Genomic DNA, 20,513 nt, shown 5'->3' with positions numbered 1-20,513 from the left:
TCCAAACAGATTCCCACCCAGAAATCTCTCCTAAATAGAAAATCTGGAGTGGTCACCGCCTTGAACCTCATCTCTAAGGTAACGTGGATGTGGCTTCTGCTCTGATTACCATGCTCTAGAGCAGCTTCCTCTAGGATTCTCTTGTCTTCTTCCTGCTCAAAAGACTTGGTGTGAGATGGAAATAGGCGAAAAGCCACCAATATGGCCAACTCCATCACAGAACCATAGAAGGTCAGAGCTGGAAGAGATCTTAGATGGAGACAAATTAGTTTCATTTGATTCTCACAATAATCTTATGAGGTTGATATTTTAAGATGAAGAAATTGAGATCCAGAAAGGTTAAATTACTTACTAGAGTAACATAGCTAGGTAGTAGCAGACAGAACTGGCCCCCAGGTTACTGCTGGCGGTATGCTGTTGTCACTTCACACTAGCTCACTTTTTTTTCTCTTTGTGTGAGGAAGATTGGCCCTGAGGTAACATCCATTGCCAATCTTCCTCTTTTTGCTTGAGGAAGATTGGCCCTGAACTAACATCTGTGGCAGTCTTCCTCTATTTTGTATGTGGGATGCCACCACAGGATGGCTTGATGAGCAGTGTGTAGGTCGACGCCCAGGATCCAAACCTGCAAATCCCAGGTCCCCAAAGCAGAGCCCGTGAACTTAACCACTATGCCATTGGGCCGGCCCCCACACTAGCTCGCTTTTACGGGACTTCCTAACTCTGTGTTCAGTGACATCATATAGGTAACTAGAACTCAGCCATGAAGGGAATATTTACACTACGGATATCAGCAAATACTACAAATCAAGGTGGTTGTTTTTTTCCTACAGGAAGTCAATTGTTAAACATTTAACAGCACACCACTGCCTAACATCCATTTTCATTTCCTTTTCTCTACATCAGGACTTCAATTTCCTGGTTAATCTGACCATTACCTGCTCCATCATTCCTAATGCCTGTTTCATTTCTTTAATGACCCATTTAACTTCTGGTATTGACCCTGCCTGATCAGAACCTTCTAATTGTCCTGCTGAGCTATTTGGTTTCCCCAAAGGAGGATCTGCTGAACTGCGTAGCCAACAGCACCCAGAGATTGTGAAATGGATGAAAATTGCTTTTGCAGTCAGCTTTCAGTTATTCTTCTGAGTGGCAAAGCTTGTTAATGTGGACATTCCAAGATGGGGAGTAGCCTACTTCTGTTGTTCCACTCTCCACGCGGAACCTCCTATGCTACACTGCTTCTTACTGTGTCTTTGCCCTATGCATTTCTGCCTTTACTTTCCTTCTGGAAAGTGTGACCTACCCCACTACCTTCCATCAGTACCTTCCCCAAAGGGCTAGGGGCAGCTTGGGCATTTGGTCTGCACACTTGAGTCATTCAGCTTTTCAATTGACATTTTCAGTTCATTTAGGCTGAGGACCCATCATCCATAAGCCCACTGGGGTGAGTGTTGGCATTGTTAAACCGTTTCTCCTGGTTGGGTTTGCAGGCTTTTTCTTTGTGAGGGTTTTTTTCTTGTTCTTGTTTTGACTCAATTCTAAGAACGAATTTAACCATTGAAGGATTAGAATAAGCTACAGCTGGCAGCATTTTCTTAGCACCTCACTGTTTTATTAACTGTGGAATTTTTAGTGTATTATTTTATTTTTAAAATTACTTTTTATGACAGTTAGGCAAACAAACATTAGGTTATAAATTATATAATTTTCTAGCGTAAACTTTTAAAACACCATTTAGATTTTGTATAATTCTTACTATTTTTTTAGCTTTTTACTTTAATATCATTTCAAATTTATGAGTTGCAAGAATAATATAAAGAACTTCTGTATACTCTTTACACAGATTCACCAGTTGTTTATATTTTGACTTATTTATTTTTTGTGTTTTCTCTCTCTCTCTGCACAAATTTACATTTTTCTATTTTTTTAACCACTTGAGATTAAGTCACAGACATTATGCCCTTTTACCTCTAATACTTTCGTATATATCTCTTAAGAATAAGGACATTTTCTTTCATAACCATAGTACAATTATCAAAATCAGGAAATTTACACTAATGCAATACTATTATATACTCTACAGTCCATATTTAAGTTTTATCAATTGCCCCAATAACGTTCTTTTTCTGGTCCAGGATCCAATCCAGGATCACACATTACCTTCAGTTGTCATGTCTCTTTATTCTTCTTTAATCTGAAAAGTTCTTGAGGCTTTTTTTTATCTTTCAGGAAAGTATATTGTCGACATGAAGAGTACAGGCCAGTTACTTGGTAGAATGTCCTCCAGTTTAGGTTTGTCTGATGTTTCCTTGTGATTAAATTGAGATTGTGCATTTGAGGCAGAAATGTCATAAAAGTGATGTTGCATCTCTCTCAATGCATCCTATCAGGAGGCAATAGCCTCATGCTTACACCACCAATGATGGAGGGTGAACTGTTTTTTCTGAATAAGCTAAAAAGTGTCTTGAGACGTTCCTCAGTCCCTCTGGGCTTCAGGTGTCAGCCTCTTGCTCCTCCTTTCACACAGCTACCTGAGCTTTAGCACCATCAAGGTCCTTGGGCAGTTGGCCTTAGCAGATCTCATCTGAACTTCCATCCAAGTGGACCTGAAAGGTGTGAGTCATGGTGGAGAAAGGAAGCAGGTGGCTGAGGCCATGACTTTCCTCCTGCGCAATTGGAAACAAACTTGAAGTCCCAGCATCCCTTTGGTAACTTTTGATGGCTGTGGCAGGGCCCTAAGCTGTAATCAGCCTCTTGGCTTCCCCTCTTAAGCAGCTCATGGAGAATCCTCTCTAATGCAGCTGTGATGGGGTTAGCCAAAGTCCGCATACTCAAGTGCTACAATATGGACACAGAGTAAATCCTTGTATAGTTAATGAGAACAATATTTTGCATTTTCATACTGCTTTTTCCTGTTGCATAGCAATTTTCTCATTTACCCTTTTGATAACCCAGTGAAAGAGATAGGGAAGACAGTGTTTTCATTTTACAGATAAGAAAAAGGAAGTGCCGAGATCAAAGACAGCCCCAGTATGATTCAGTAATTTGGAGAAGGTACCATAGTAAAGAAGTTCAAAATGCTGAGAAACATAGGGAAATTTTCTCATTTATTTTTAAAGTTTTCCCAGATTAATGATTGCACTTGTGGTTTTAAATTTGTAGGCATTTTACTTGTGAAGTTGTCTGGAGATTGAAGGAAAAGGTATTCAACATATTATGTGACAATATAACTAACATTATTTAAATATCCATTTTCTTCTGTGTTTCCAGACTTTTTTGTCATCCTGTAAGTGCTTGGAGAGAGAGTTTGATGAGTAAAGCAGGGTCCTGACCCTTAAATCACAGACACCACTCTAAGTGGATTTTGGTGGTGTAATCAAGAGCAAACAAAAGGACTGCAAGAGCACAAAGGAGGGTGGGAAAGACATCCGATTGTGGGAGGGTGGGAGACAGGAAAGCTTTACAGACTAGGTGACATTTAAGTGGGGCCTTGAAGCCTGGGTAGACTTTTGATGGCTGGTGAAGAGAATGGGCATTCTGGCTTAAAAAAAAATCAGTGAGAACAAAACCACACCATCAGAAAAGTGCAGGGCACTTTTGGGAAAAAGCGAACCCAAACTAGAAGCCAGGTTTCTCAAAACTCCTCTCTGACTTCCTTTGGACTATAAGCTCCTTGGACCAGACACCAAGTTTTTGTTTTCTCTAATGTATTAATATGGCCAGCACAGCTGTATTTGTTACAAACATTTTGTTCTGGAGGGCTCCAAGGGACTAAGCAAATGAATTTCAGGTGCAAATTATTTGTATTGTTAAGCAATATGCATTTTTCTGTATTTCTACATATCAATCAACAAAAACAGAAGGTTGAGATAATTCCTTTTCCTGAACATTTTAATACCCATGAAAAAAATACATTTTGAATACTAAATAAATTGATAGAGGACAGAAGTTCATACCTAAGCCTAGTCCTATGGAGTCTCTCTCCATAGCCTGCATCTCACCCTACTCATTCCAAGTTATAGCAGCTGCAAATGGAGTCTCCTCATGATTCTACCCCTAGGCCTGTCCCCGCTTCCTCTGAGATAAAAGTCTGGAAAAATCCTCTCAGATAATTATATCTGCCAACCAACCAATTACACTGAAGTGTCTGTTACATGAACGATTAAGAGTAGGGTTGAATGCTGAAGGCTAGTGGTTCACTGTAGTGGGACTCAAAGTGGTGGCTTCCATAATGAAAATGCCCTTTCGTACTGCCTGAAAAATGTCCAGCGAGTTCAATAACTTGTCAGTGTCTGTCTCATTTCACTTGCTTAGGTATAACTAAGGAAAAACAAAATGCAATGATCCGAGTTATATTTTAGAACTAGAAGGAAACTTAAAGGTTTTATAGTCGACATCTTCCTCAATTTTCAGATATAGAAGGAAAGACCCTGAAAGGGGAAGTTGAATGGCAAAGCTAGGCCTAGAACCTAGGTCTCCTGACGCTTAATCCTGTGCTCTTTCTGCTACAGTGGACATCATTATGTGTAAGTTTAACTTACGGAATTCATCAGTAGTCACAATGTAGTCATAGAACAAAACTGCTATAAAACCATCTCTTACATTTATACACATCATTACATACTGAATATTATTATATACGTTATATATCACTACATGCATACGGCTGTATAGGATTACATGCTCTGGCGTCACATAAACAGCATTTAATTGTCAATGTAAGGAATTTCCAAAGATACTATTTTTTAAAATAGCTTATTGAGATGTAATTCACATACCATAAAATTCACCTTTTTAAGTGTAGTTTAGTAGGTTTTAGTGTAATCAAAAACTTGTGCAAGAATATATTTATCACCCTCAAAGGAAACTCTATGCCTATTAGTCATCACAGCCCCTTCTCCCTCCAACCAGCTCCTGGCAACCACTAAACTACTCTCTGTTTCTATGAGTTAGCGTATTCTGAACATTTCAATAAATTGCCCTCTGAGCACTGCTTTAGCTGCATCCCATAACTTTTGCTATATTGTTTTTCCTTTATCTCAAAAGTATTTTCTAATTTCTCTTGTGATTTCCTCTTTGACCCATTGGCTATTTATCAGTGTTTTTTTAATTTCCACATATTTGTGAATTTCCCAAATATCTTTCTGTTCTTCCTTTCTAATTTAATTCACTGTAGTTGAAGAACACATTTTGCATGATTTCAATCCTTTTAGATTTATTGAGACTTGTTTTATGACCTAACATATGATCAATCCTGCAGAAGGTTCTATGGGCTCTTGAGAAGAATGTGTATTCTGTTGTTGTTGGATGGACTATTATATAGATGTGTAATTGTTTGTAGTGTTGTTCAAGTCTTTTCTTTCCTTGTTGGTCTTCTACCTAGTTATTGTATCCATTATTGAAGGTAGGGTATTGAAGTGTTCAACTATTATAGTTGAATTGCTTATTCCTCCTTTCAATACAGTCATTTTTTGCCTCAGGTATTTTGGTGCTCTGTTGTTAAGGTGCATATATGTTTATAATCATGTTTTTGGATGTATTGACCCTTTTTGTCATTATAAAATGTCCTTCTTTGTCTCTAGTAACAATTTTTGTCTTAAAGTCTATTTCATCTAATATTAGTATAGCCTCTCCAGCTCTGTTTTGGTTACTAACTGCAAGGTAAGTCTTTTTCCATCCTTTTACTTTCAACAACTTTGTGTCTTTGAATCTAAATTTTTTCTCTTTCAAACAGCATAGAGCTGAATCATTTTTTTTGTTAAATCCATTCTGTCAATATCTGCCTTTTCTTTTGAGAGTGTAATCTACTTATGTTTGATGTAATTACTGGTAAGATAGGAATTAACGTCTGCCATTTTGCAATTTTCTATGTCTTATGTCTTTTTTGTTCCTTTATTCTTTGATTTCTGCCCTTTTGTATTAAATAGATATTTTTCTAATGTATCATTTTAATTCCTATGTTATATTTTTACTAATTTTATTTTCAGTTCTTTTCTTAGTGGTTGCTCTGGAGATTACAATTAACATCTTAATACAATCTACTTTAGATTAATATCAACTTACTTTCAATTCTATAAAAAAATTTTGCTATAGTATAGCTCTGTTCCTTCCCTCCTCCCTTTGTGCTTTTATTGACATACAAATTACATATTTATATGTAATTAAGTCCATCAACACATTTTTATAATTACTAGTCCATGCAGTTGTCTTTTGAATTGGATAATAGAAGAAAAGAGTTAGAAACATAAATCTGTACTTTCTCTTGTGTTTACTTTTATCAGTGTTCTTTATTTCTTATGTGGATTTGAATTACTGCCTATTGTTTCATCATTTCTCATGGAAGGATTCTCTTTAGTATTTCTTGTAGAACATCTCTGCTAGCAATGAATACTCTGTCTTTGTTTATCTGAGAATGTCTTGATTTCTCCTTCATTCTTCAAAGGTGATTTTGCTTGATTTCCTTAAATGCTATGATCCACTAAGTTTCCTAGCCTTTGTTGAGGGGCTGTGTGTGTGTGTTGGAGCAAGATTTCAATGCTCTGTTGGGTAGTTTACGACTTTGCATTAGCCTTCATTTGCTGCTTGTGCAGGGCCTCAAGGCCAACCAGAGGTGAGAGATTAGGCCATTGTCAGCTCTTTTCTGAGAATATGTCCAGTCCTGAACATAGAGATTTCTGGGAACATGTCAAGAGATTTTCAAAGTCCTCTATGGACATTAATTCTCCATTTTTTCCTTTTGAGATTTTTGAGCAGCTTCATTTGCCCCAACTGTTTCCCCCAGCTCAGGCAGCTGTGATTTTAAACAGTTCCAGCTGATTAATACTTCTTGAAAAGGCTGTTCACAGTGAGTGTGCTCGGACACAGGCCAAATAAAGAAAAACCTGGAAACCTAAGTGAGAGTTTCCAGGGAGCTACCATACAGGTCAAATAGTGACAATTCTCTGGGAATGGGGCATTCTGGGGAGCTCCAAACCCATTTTGCATCCTCCAGTGGCTGCTAGGTTGCTGTTTTTCAGATACTGTAGTTGTGAGGCTATTGGTTTTCAAAGCTACATTGGAGCTGTGGAGAGGGAGAATGGAAATAGATCAAGTTAAAGTACAATAAATCTTGGTATTCTTACTGAGATTCAGCTATTTTTCTTAAATAAACACTTTTTGGATTGTTGCAAGCCTTTGGTTAATTTCCAGAGTTCTGAAAAAGTTGATTTTGACAATTTTTCCAGTGTCACTGTATTTACATAAGAGCAGATATTCAGAGAGTCTTTTCCCACAATTCTGGAAGTCTAGAGCTCAAAGATTCTTTTGCTTATGTTCGATTTTTACTTTACTCAAGTACTTGAGAACTATATCCCTTCAGAGGTGCAACTCCATTGTACGCCACCTTGCCTCAATTCAATTTTACAAGTTTTTATTGCATTCCTATTGTTTCCTCAGCATTGTACTTTCTCTTTATCAGTTGTCTGAGAAATTTTGTTTGGTAGTTTAGAACAAGAGTGCCAAATACGGCCTATGGCCTGGTTGTTTTCGGCTGGCCCCCGATGTAAAAAAATGTTTCTTATATCTTTAAAGGGTTGTAAAAGAAACAAAACCCAAACAAACAAGACTGTCTGACAGAGACTATATGTGACCATCAAAGAGAGCCTAAAATACTTATCTATTAATATTAATAATTATTAATACTATTAATACTAATACTAATAATATTATTAATAATAATATTAATACTAATATTTATCTAGCCCTTTACAGAAAAAGTTTATTGATCCCTGATTTACAGTGAAGGGGTGTGAGGTTGGTGAGAAGTGAGTTTATTTGCTGTAGTTGCCTTTGTTGTGTTAATAATGATTCACTATTCCCTTGAAGAGCCCCAAATAATAGTCTCCAAGCTGGAAAATACATTATAGATTGTCAGTTTCAAAGTCTGCATTTTCTTGAAGATTCAAAGACTTGTTCAATGTCACAGTACTAATTAGCCAGGGCTAAAACCTCAGGTTTCTGAATACACTTTACTCCTCTTTCCATTCTAAGCTGCCTAAAAGTTTTCCTGCCCCTTCTTTCTCAGCAGAAAGCATTCTCAATGTTAGACAAATAAGTCCCCTTCCTCTGCATTCTTGTCCTTCTTCTTCATCTTCACTTTTTCCCCTACCTCGAGAAGAAGCTGTATTCTGCAATTTTCTTGGACAGTCCTCAAATGAAGTTCTCTGTTTCCATCATACCAAAGAGAGTCTCTTAAATATCCACAGAGTTGACCCTAAATTTTCCAGTTTCTTTTAGTATCTTGCTATAATGTGAATGAGAACAGTGGTTTTCAAATTGTGCTTCATTTGGGGATGAGTGAGATTCTGCCTCCCCCATGTCTGGTTCAGCCAGAACAACTACACTTTTATTTATTTCACGTATTGGGCTTCTAAGCAAAATTTCATTCAAATAGAAGATTTGAAAGGAGAAGAGAAAAAGAGATTGAGAGATTTGAAAATCACTGATTTAGACTGTGGATGAATGAAGTCCAAGAAGAAAAAATCAATTAGAAAATGAACAAAAGAACACAAAGAAACATTTCACTGAAGTGTGCGCAAATCAGTCAATGGAGGATCTCCAAATAGAGCTCTGGGAACATTGAAAAAACCAGTGCCACATCACCCCTCTTTCCTCAAAACACAGACAAGGCTTGGGGCAGTATTGGAGCCATGAATCTTCATTCCTGGTGGGAAGTGGAAGCATCAAGAATTAAGTTGGAAGTAGGTAGATGGGGTACATTTTCTGGGTTAGGCGTTTGTTCAGCACCTGGCAGTTCTCTGGGAGCCTGAAACGAACCTCCATATATATTCACAACTGATTTTTAACAAAGGTGCAAAAATCAATCAATGCAGGAAAGATAGACTTTTCAATAAATGGTTCTGGAGCAATCGGATATCCACAGGCAAAAAGATGACCCTGAACCTAAACCTTACATATTATTCAAAAATTAACTCAAAACTGGATTATAGATGTAAATGTAAAACATTTAGAAAGGAAACATAGGAGAAAATCTTCTGATCTTTGGCTATGCAAAGAGTTCTTAGATTTGACAACAAAAACACAACCTATAAGACAAAAAAATAATAAATTGGATCAATTGGACCTCTTTAAATTAAAAACTTTTCCTCGGTCAAAGACCATGCAAAGGGTATAAAAATACAAGCTACAGACTGGGAGAAAATATTTGCAAGCCACATATATAACCAACGACATATATAGAATATAAAAATAACTGTTAAAATGCAACAGTAAGAAAAAATCTGATTAGATAATAAACAAAAGATACAAAGAAACATTTCATGGAGAGGAATTACAGATGTCAACTATGCACATGAAAAGATGTTTAACATCATTAGCCATTAGGGAAATGCAAATTAAAACTACAATGAGATATCACTACAAACCTACAGGAATGACTAAAATAAAAAGTAGTGAAAACACCAAATACCTGTGAGGATGTGGTTAAACTGGATCATTAAAACTTTTCTGAGGAGAATCTAAATGGTACAGCCACTCTGAAAAACAATATGGCAGTCTTTACAAAACTAAACATGCAATTACCAGCAGTTGTACTCTTGAGCATTTATCCCACAGAAATAAAAACTTATGTTCACACAAAAACCTGTACGTGAATGTTTATAGCAGCTTTATATTTAGTAGCCCCAAACTGGAGTCATCCCACGTATCCTTCAATGGGTGAATGGTTAAACAAACTGTGGTACATCCACACTATGGAATACTGCCCAGCAGTATAAAGAAGTGGACTAATGATACATGCAACAACTTGGATGAATCTCCAGGGAATTATGCTGAATAGGAAAGGCCAATCCCAAAAGGTTATATATTGTGTAATTTCATTTATGTAACATTCTTGAAATGACAAAATTGTAAAGATGGGAAACAGATCATTGATTGCCAGGGCTTAGGGATGGGGAAGAGGAGGCTGTAGCTATAAAGGGATGGCATGAAGGAGCCCTTTGGTGAGAGTACAGTTCTATATCTTGACTGTGGTGATGGTCACACAAATATACACGTGTTAAAATTACATAGGACTACATACATACACACACACACATGAGTGCATGTAAAACTGCAACATGGTACCATTGGGGGAAATTGAGTGAAGTGTGCATTGGTACAAAGATATCTCCCTGTACTTCTACTTCCTGTGAATCTATAATTATTTCACAATAAAAATTAGAGAAAATATCAATTAAAAAAACAAAAGCAGTCATATAATCTTGCTCATTTCAGAGCCCAAAGCCCAAGATGTTAAGAAAAGGAGAATTAACTTTATCTCTTATCTTCTCACAGGACCTGTACCTGCCTCTGTCCTTGGATGACTCAGACTCACTTGGTGATTCCATGTGAAGGAGGAGAGAGCGTTCAGAGTCCAGAGTACAAATCCAAGCTTACCGTTACAATAGGGTACTTCTGCTCAAGTGTCCAACAGGGCTATTGGTGCTTTCAAGTTTTTATTTTTTCTTATTGTTATTTTTAAAAACACACTGTAATATGTTGGGTTTATTTTCCTGTGATTTCTCCTCTGGGCCACTGATCCACAGTTATCAATTATAAGAGATAGATTGATAACCATCCATTGGGGTAACTTTCCAGGAATGCAAAATGTGCTAGTCCATGACATTTCTATTGAATATTTAGGCACCTGCGTTATTTTTCCCGTCTCACTTTGCTCATACACGACAGTCTTCCTTCTGTAGAGGGTTGTTTACATACATAACACTTAAAATGTGTGTGTGGGGGGAAACTCATTGGCAAATCCAAGAGTGACAAACACAAGTGCCCCTTGTCTCTCGATCTCAAGAATGCTGGAGGCTCCTGGGAGGACAGCAAGGCAGCTCCCCAGCCTCGCTCTTCACTCCTGATTGAGCCCCTAGTTTGTTGTCTAGCACCAGTTCTGGCTGCCAAGGGGGAGAAACACCAGCAACTTGTAATTCTGACACCAGATGCTTAGGACCCCAGTGTGAGGGCTAGCTAAAAGAGAATTGGCAGAATGGGGAAACACTGGGGACATTTCAGCAGAGTTTTATAAAGTACAGTGAATTCCTTGTCAACCTCTCCACTGGGACAATTTGGAATCAATAAGCAATTAATAAGAGTTGGGGGTGAGGGACTTCATATACCTGATTCCACTAGGAGGCTGTCTAACATAGCAAGTTATTACACAAACTGTATGGTATCCATCTATCTCTGTTCTATTGAATGCCTTGTAAGCAGCCAACACTGAAAACACTGTGAAATTTGTTTTCAGGTCTGACACCTTTCGGTCGCTTTTTATAGCAAGAAGCCAATATCCTTTTTATAAAACATTGTGTCTGTATTTCAGGAGCAAACTCTTCAGGCTCCTTTTTTATAAACTGGTGATTTTCTTTTGTCTAAAAAACACATGCAGAAAATTTACCAAAAAAAAAATGCAGAAGAATAACGTAGTTTAGAAATCATGCTGTCACTGCCAAACAGAAACCTCCAGGAGAAAACAAAATGAATAGCAGAGGCCAATTCAATAGAATCAGTCTTTTGATAACTTTTTAACAGTTATACTTACATTAATAATTTCAATGTGGACCAGACATTCTAGTTATATTTTAAATGAAATGTTATGGCATATTTTAAGCAACTCTTTTTTATCTAGATTCCTGGTATTTCATACTAAAGACACAGAAACCTTTCACTTGTCTTTAACACTAGAAAGGATTTCTCTTTGCTAAGGACTGATCATTTGAAGTAATTCTCAGTCTTTGAGGTACAGGTTCATAACGCTGCTTTTTGTTTGTAATCACAGCCCATAATGGCAAAGACAAGGAACTTTAAGTGGAAGCCATGCATGCCAATTCTGTGTTTGCTTTTAGCAGATATGAAGATGTCCTTATTTCTTTGTAATTGTTCAGATAGTTTGAAAGGTGCAGCATTCAAAGCCAAACTGCTGCTTGGCTAGTGAATGACTTGCAGTTGTTTATCCACTTTAACTGGAATAAGCTTGCTGTGTGTGTGTGTGTGTATGTGTGTGCACGCGCGCGCGTGTGTGCAGCTGCTTCATAATTAGGAGATACTACAGGATACTCCGACATGGATCAGTGGCAACTGCTGATGTGCACTGTGTAGGAGGGAACTCAGTGGTGGAAGGAGTAGCTCAAATGCCCCCAGACAAGCTTCAGATGTCCTTAGCTACAAAAAACATTTTTGGTTCGAGAAAAGTCCACATGATGGTAGTACTGATTCCTGGTTAAATTGGTCATTGAAGAACCCAAAATTATGAGAATCTCTTTTTGCCCTTCTCCTTTATTTGTAGGCCTGTTAGAAACCATTAAGAAGCCCATTTTACTTACCCCCTACCTCTTTCTAGAAGCTAAGGTTTTCTTAGTGCCTCTCAGAATAATTTGTAGTTAATTGAGAAAAATTGTTACTTGGAATGGAGAGGGAGTGTAGAGAGTGGTAGGAGGTCTGTTTCTAAACTTCAAGCCAGATGGCCAAAGATTCCACCCACAGTCTTTCTCCAGATCTCATTTCGTCCAATTCCTTCAATTAAAGATGAAACAGAGGCTGAGGCAGCCCAATGACCTGCTGGTAAAGAGCATGGCCAGAGGAGGAATTCAGATTTCCCTATGTCCAGGCCCTATGTTACCTCTCTGAGCCTTTCCTTGCTTGTGAATATGCACCATTAGAAAATATGAAATGGACATATTTTCTTTAGAATGATCTTTGAACCAACAATCTTCTAGAATAATAATAGATTTTCCATCTTTCTTTTAATCAATTATAAGGAAATATTTCTGTACTGCCATTTCAGGGGGCCTTGGTATAGTTCAAAATTCAAGCCTTCAATAATTGCATTTTAAATTAGCCTATTTTCAAGGCAAAAAAACCCAGTTGTAACTGAGCACCTTCACCCCTGTCTTTCATTCCCAATTTTACCAGATCCAGTTTTACCACTAAAGTCCCGTTGTATTACCTTCTGCACAGTCAGCAAATATCAAGTATTCAGTAAGTATTTACCTCCGCTACCCCCATTCTCCCTCCTTCTTTCACACACACACACAAACACACACATAATCCATCTGTTGCTTGTTCCTACCTCCTTATTTTTTTCCCTTACAGAAATAGAAATAGGGACAAAGAAGGGGAAAATGTATATATGGGGGCTGGGCTGAACAACTTCATAAGTAGTGTTAACTAGGAGTAAATTGAGAGAAAAGTTCCTTTTCTCTTCACTGTTTTGGAAAGGATAGCCATTACCATGACTGCTTTGTGTCCTTACAGACTTTAGTATTAGCCTAGATTGAATCATAGAGTTTTCTAGCTGGAAGGAACCTTAAGATCACATCATGTACTTCAAATTCCTCATTTTCAGGCCAGGAACGGAGATGCAGAGGTAAAGTAATTTCCCCAAGGTCACACAGCTGGCTAGGGGCAGGGCTGGGATTAGAACCCACATCTCCTGGCTCTTATTCCAGGGCCTTTTCCCACTGAACTGTATTGCCTTCCACTAGGCTCCTGAGAATTCTTTCCCAGGGTCATGTTGCATCTTGGAGCCATATGCTGCTGCCCTGATCTCAGTGGGAAATCCTCCAAGCAACCTAATACGGCTCTTTCTCCCTGTATTCATATGGTTCCCATCCACATGGACTGCAGATGTCTCCAAAGAGCAGGAGGCATCGAGGACCAACGGGAACAATGAGGGCCCTTGCCTTGTCCATCCAACACAAGGAATCACTGCCCCTCCTTGAGGAGCCCTCCGAACAGCCCCCCGAGCTTCTGTCCTGTCCAAAGCGAATGGAGGAAGACTGGTTTTCCTTGGCAGCTCAACTCATCTCACCTCATACTGGTTGGTCTTCACGAGCTGAGGGAAATGTTTCTTGTTCCTAGAGCAGGGAAAGGAAGGAAGGAAGAGCGGAACAATAGCTTTGTTCATCCAGACTTTCTGAGGTGGCTTTGCAGTATTTTTAAGTGACTGTGGCTGTGATTCATTGGCAATAAGTTCTTTTAAAATATGAGAGTGAGATTAGCTAGAGAAAATAACCTGGTCTTGCTGCAGTAGCCCTCATCCACAATGTCCCCATAGCCGTCCTGCCCTGATGGGGGGCAATTTCCAGGTATAAGCAAGGGGTTTGTGACTAATATGTACCCTGGCTGATGTTAAACATTGGCTCCTTCTATTTGCACTAAAATAGCAAGGTATGTGCTTTACACACCCTACTCATCTTTTTGTGTACACTGCTCCTGTGGCCTTCCATAGCAGAAACCAGGGCAACAAGATCTGAACACATAGTTTTCCTTGCAGCAAGGCTCTTCCTGGAAACTAAGGGGTATTCATTAGTTCGGTTCCAAGAGACCTCCTTCTCAGTTTACCCCACTCCTAAGGAAATTCTCTCTTTTGTGCTTCTTCCCAATCATAATTAACCAAGGAACTTTAAAATGGACCTGTAATTATCTGAAGAAGGCAAGAAGGGGTCTGAGCCCCTAAATCCTTCTTTAAATCACCCAGCCCCAGTCATAGACCAGCAATCCAGTGCTTGCCTTAGACAAAATTGTCTACTTCCATGCTCCCTTCAATACTCTGGATGGACATGCCCCCAATCCCCCTCAGATTTGGTTCTAAATAGCTTTTCTTTTCTTAAAGAACACATCTCCCTTGGACAGGGGAACAAGCATGCCCATGTTCTCAAAATGAGCTCCAGCATGCTGATGAGGATGTTCCTAAAGATCAGCCCACCTTAGAAACATCTATGCCAAGAGACCTTTCCAGACAGATGCAGTGGGGCAGTGGGCTTTGAATGACCTGTTTCACTGTCCAGGTTGCTATGGAAATAAAAGGCAATGGAGATTTCTTTCTTTAAAAAAAGCCATTGGAAGCTGTCCTTGGCCACATGGGGCCACTTGGATCTCCAAGGCTAGACCTCACTCACATATTGCCCTCATTGCATTAAGGGATTTGGCTCTTAGGCCTAGGCTGGTTTCCTAAGTAAACCATCAGTGTTTTGAAACTCATCTGGAATGGGTGAGGGGTTAAAGTCCTATGTTTTGGGACCAGGAACCTAGAGAGAATGAAAGCCCAGCCATTGATATGCCAGAAGTGACCTGAGGCCTCCTGTATAGCAATGGAGCCTTGCTGGGCTCCCTGAGTCTCTCTCCTGGTATAGAACTTCGAACCTATCACACTTCAACCTCTGCTTGAAGAAGGAGAACCCATATTAGCCTTGTCCACTGTTCTATGATTTCATGCAGGATTTCCTCTTCCTTACAGGTGTGACCACCTGGAGCAAGGACACTGCACTGATTCCTCATGCCTACCTTTTGGCTGGAGAGGCATCTGGAGAGGAGGTTCTCTGGCTATTGCTGGCCAAGACCCACCCTAGTGCTGTTAACAGTCAGTGGATTGCCCTTAGCCCTAAAGGTTGTGATTATTGACCAAGACAACACAAGTCATTTTTTAAAAATGAATTCCTAATTTTGTTCTTCTTCTGGCTAGCATACCTCACTTTCCTAGAAGGTAAAAGGCTAGAGATTTTTTCACACCACAGCCAAGACATGTGTGCAAGGAGGAAAATGCATTTCTAAACCCACAGAGCACTGACTCCAGTGGGCAGCCTACTATGGGCTGGGAGTGTTAGCAGTTTCTCCAAACCCCTTCCACTTTTTCTTTTCAGAGACTAAAAGGCTCCCTCTCCATCAGCCTGTCTTTCAGTATACCTAGCTAGAGAATTTTGCCCCTCCTCTCTTCAGGAAAAGGTGACTTCTTCCTCTGTCTCCCCTACGCTGCTCCCCAGAGCTTGTCTCCACCTCCAAAGATCTAGTGTGGTCTTTACACCCAGCCTCTTGCTATTGGTGTCACTTTCTGCTTGTTTCCCATTAAGGATTCATGCAGCCCTCCTACTTTGGCCTAGGTAGCATGACTCTTGAACTCTCCTTCCAACTGCCTAACTTTTTATCTCTTAGTTTATGGGCTTCAACATTTTCTGGAATCAGAGGCAATCTTATCTTACCTTGGATGCCCGGGGCTAGGAGAATATAGAATTCCCATTTGGAATTAAGGCATCTTCCTGCACCTTATTAGAAGGACAGGCTAGTTGGGAGAGGTCAGATGGCAAAACAGAGGTCAGAGAAAACACCTTGTAAACTAAGGGAAAAGTGGGAGGCATTGGAACTTTTCGTTTCTGAGTTAACAACCTGAGGAAATCAATGGCTTTTTGCCGCTGTCTCTCTCCCCTGTGTATCTCTGTCTTCTTTCTCTCTCTAGTTCACTATATTTGCTCTTGGTTTTGTACTCTGTGTTATCATGCTCTTTCCACAGCACAAATGTCCATCCTTTGTCCTCTGAAATTCTTCTCTCTCTCTTTCGTTGTCTCCCTCTTTCTTTTTCCTTCCTCCTTGTCGAGGCATTGGGCATACGCCTCTTCTCAGCCCTGTGATTTTGTCTTGGTGATGAGAAGTTATTTCCAGACTCAACCAGCCCTGATCCTACCCCAGTCCACTCAGAAGTATATTGATGGGAATCAATCTGATCCTGGCCCTCTCTTCTCCATTTTCAGTTGTAATTCCTCAAAGCAGATCCTAACAAGCAGTTTCCTTATAGCTCGTGTATCTTTGGGTCTTTGCCTTCCAAGTACTGTACAGAATACTTTGTGGTTCCTTTTTAGTCTGCCATTTTGTGGAGCAGTGAAGTGTGCTCAGAAAAATAATCAGCTGAACAGAAAAATCCACCCATGGATTCATATCAGCTAAATACTATTAATTGATTTTTTAAAAATTTGCTCATAGTTTCAAAAGCTGCAATATAATATAATGAGAGACCACAGGTAATTTCTCCCATCATTTGGTTTGGCTGGGTAGGGGTGTTGGGTGGGGGTAGCAATTTGCTTAAAGTTTTACCTTTACACATTAAGCTGTCTGTAATAACCTTCTGTTTTGGGCTTGCCAACTGTTGAACTGTTTTAGCTAAACTGATAGGCAATTGAGGTTGATTTAAATGAAGAGGGTATTTAACAAATCCCTACTATAAAAAGAAACATTTACTTAATCGAAATGTATTTTTCCTTCTGTTACTAATTTACCTAAACGTTTACTATTAACACCAACTGTTCATGATCCTGTGCAGGCAGTCTGTATCAGAGTAATTAATGAAGCTAAAGAAGCCAGCTTGCAGGTGCTAATTTATTCAACAGAGTGCCCAACCCTTGGGAATGTCACTGCTTGGCAATACCATATGGAATGCCCTTTCCAATGCCATTTCTTTATAAGTTTTCTTACAGAGATTTGAGCAAGTAAGAAATTATACCAAAATGTCTCCAATGTATGGTCCTGTAATATATTGCAGCTTGAAGCCAATGATCCCTTATAACTTGTACACAACTAATGCATGTTTTGATTGAATTTTGCATTTCTCATGTGTGGTGAGTTCTTTAAAACATTTTCGGTCACCTTTTTGTGCCATTAAACTTGTACAGAAAACGCTTTTATGGCCATTTTCAAAGGGAGAAAGTTTGAAATGGAAACAGCCCACCCTTTCTGCCCTATAGCTGTAGTTAGAACTCAGTAACTGTAGCAAAACAGCTGTAATTGGTGGTTGTAGTGTTAGAGGCGTTAGCTTGCTAGTGACTAGCTTTGGAGAGTAAATGCATGGTATTGTACATCGCATTTCTTAAATAACTCATTTTAACCTCTGAAAAGAATATATTCTTCCTTGTGGTCCCTCTTCCCTCCCTTGCCCTCTCTCTCCCCCTGCTCCCAGGTGTCTTACAGTTGTAAATAACTGATTTGGAGGCCAATAATTTTTGCCAAGTAAGGTCAGCAAAAAACAAACCAACCAAAAGGGAGAAAATGTCGTCTCTCGGCAGTTATTGACTATTTCGCAAGAAATGGCATTGTGATCAAAGACTCACATCCCCTTTGCATAAAAATCAGTGGCAAATTGGGAGTGTCTTTGACCATTTGATTACATTGCAGGATTGGCTAGTTCTCAGAATCACATATAATCGAAAGACAGTGGACAATGGCGGTCCCTACCCCTGCAGCAATTTTGAGGGATTTGGGGACCTCAGAAGGCTCTGCTTGATCAATGACCAATGATTATTTTTCAAAAAGAAAAAAAAAAAACAGAGAACGACAACAGATATTGAGGGATGTTTAGCTTCCCCTGTAGAATAGTCATAGCCAGAAAAGGCGAGGATATGGGTTTATATGCTTTGCTGTCGGTTTCCCAGGCAATGCCTAACCCACTCTTAGACTGTGATTCAAAAGCAGTGTTCCAAGAAGGCATTCTCCTTTTTGGTTTGCTGTTCCCACTTGGACTGGTAGGTTTGGTGAGGCCCATGTAAACCAGCGGGAGCAGACCCTTTTCATCTCCTGTGCCTGTTAATATCCCTCTTCCTCCCTCCACAATTTGATGAGGGCTTTCTTTGGTCAGAGGACTTCAAAGTCTAGAGAAGTTCCCCATGTGTGTAATGTGTCGTGAACTGTGAGCGCTGCAGATTCACAGCATTCAATACTGGGCAGCCAAAGAGCTGCTCTTGCAATCATTTTGGCTCTCAAGCTCTGTTCTTCATCTCATTCTCATTTCTGTGTACATTTGCAAGATGTGTGTAATGTCATTTTCCAAAAATAAAACTTGATTTCAATATCTCTGGCTGACATTCTCTTTTTTTAAGCATTGAACCGATGATCATATAACCACAAAATGTCCGAGTCGGCAGAAAGCTTAGACATTATTTTGTCCAACCCCTTAATTTTATAGATGAGGAAGCTGAGGATCAATGTATGATGGAAACACCATAATTAACAGCACAGCGCATTTACAACATATAAGATCTCATATCTCCCTTCCAGAGTCGAGCAGGAATCAAAGGACCTCTTTTTTTATGTATAAGATGCTTTGGCCAAGGTCAGTGTGTGCCATCAGAATAGGTAGTCACTTCTAGTACCATGTTTTCAGAGGCCCAAGAAAGGCTCCATGAAAATACCCTACCTGCTGCCTGAAATCCTTTGACAGTGTGGCTGTTCTCCCTTCATAGGTTGATAGTGCAGCTACTCTCTGGGTGGGGGAACACCTAAATATCTTATTCACTCTTAGGCGTAAATAACTAAACATTTTTCTCAGATAAGGTTTTATTAACAGGGAGAACACAAGACACTAGGCTTGTGAAGAGGTTGATGGAGAGGGAGGGAGGAAAGAGCACAGAAAGAGGAGGCTGAGATCTTGGAAAACAGTTTAATCAACCTCACACTGAGGACCAACCCTGCAGCTTCCATCTAACCTGTGTGTGGAGAAGCAAAGATGCCAGCATCCCAGGTATTCCCAAGGACTGAGATGATTAGGAATGCTTCCTCCATATAGCATATTTTATCAACTAGCCCCATGACTATCAGTCTGGTGGAGACAAAGAAGGTAGATGGAGATGGGACTTCTTAGTGTTCCTAATCCAAGGGAAAGTTAGATACAACAGTCACACTGGACATGCCAGTCTTCATCCCCACCATCATTAGGCCCTCCTCATTGCTTGTTTCTCATGATGTCACTTTCTCCCACCTTGCTCTATCCTGGTCTCCACTGCAAGTAAAATCTTTCCAAAAGATCATTTTGATTGTGTCATTCTCTGACCAGGAACTTAGAATAGTTGTCTATTGCCCATCAGATCAAGTCCAGCTCCTTTTCATGGTTTTCATTTAAGAGATCTCTGGAGTGCTGACTATGTTCCAGGTACCCTGCCAATTGCGAGGCCTTGATCTTAGGCCTCCAGGAGTTCTAGCCTAGTGAAGACAGACCTGTAAATCAATGAGTCCAGTGCAAAGGAGCAAGTGTTACGGGACAATTAATGTCCTGGGATGATAAAGGTCAGGAAGACTTCACGGAACTGGCAGTATTTGAGAAGAAATTAAGAGTTTTCAAGGTGGGCAAGGAGCATTCTAAGCAGAGGGAATAGCATGGGAAAGGGCAGAAAAAGCAAGGCCCTTTCTGAGAACTGAAAATTCCCTGAGGTGGCCAGGTTGTAGGCCTAGTACACAGGGTCCTGGGAAGAAAATACAAGTGCATAGTCTGGAATTATAGTTAGGGTGGTTTAGACCAGTGGTTCCCAAATGCAGGTACAGCAACCAGCGGTAGTCTGTAATAAAATTTTCACCAGACTGTGGTGAAAAGAGAAAACTAAGGAAATACAGTATGTTTTTTTCATAGAAATAAATGTATTTCATTTAAAAGGGAGGACTATCTTTTGTTTTGAGATCATATCCTTTTTAACTAAATTCTCTCCTCTGATCTCTCTCTCTCTCTTATCTTTCTCTCCCCACCCTCCCGTCCTCCCTCTCCCTTCCTCCCTCTCCCTTCCTCAGCCCCTTTTCCTTTCTCCTCCCTTCCTCTCCATCCCCCTTTCTTTTTTTCTCTTTTTGTGATTTCCTTCTTTCAACAGTTGCTACTGAAAGCCTTCTTCAAGCCAGGCCTTGTGCTAAGGTCCTGGGGATACAGAGATGAGACAGATGAAAGC

General features: G+C 39.7%; 1 protein-coding gene across 4 annotated transcripts in view; it reads left to right on the top strand.

Moving 5' to 3' along the window:
- The window catches only part of DCX (doublecortin), a 363,420-nt gene extending 344,771 nt beyond the window's left edge, over positions 1 to 18,649 (top strand). For all 4 annotated transcript variants that reach the window (XM_070503023.1, XM_070503022.1, XM_070503024.1 and 1 more), the window contains one exon: positions 10,336 to 18,649. In XM_070503023.1, the coding sequence (XP_070359124.1) occupies positions 10,336 to 10,392 (57 nt within the window). In that variant the 3' untranslated portion in view covers positions 10,393 to 18,649. The remainder of the gene's footprint in view (positions 1 to 10,335) is intronic.
- The last annotated feature ends 1,864 nt before the right edge of the window (positions 18,650 to 20,513 follow it).

Source organism: Equus asinus, chromosome X (genome assembly GCF_041296235.1).
Source record: "Equus asinus isolate D_3611 breed Donkey chromosome X, EquAss-T2T_v2, whole genome shotgun sequence".
NCBI classification, from domain to species: Eukaryota; Metazoa; Chordata; class Mammalia; order Perissodactyla; family Equidae; genus Equus; species Equus asinus.
Note: the sequence above shows the minus strand (reverse complement) of the source record. Positions and strands in the feature narration are given on the sequence as shown.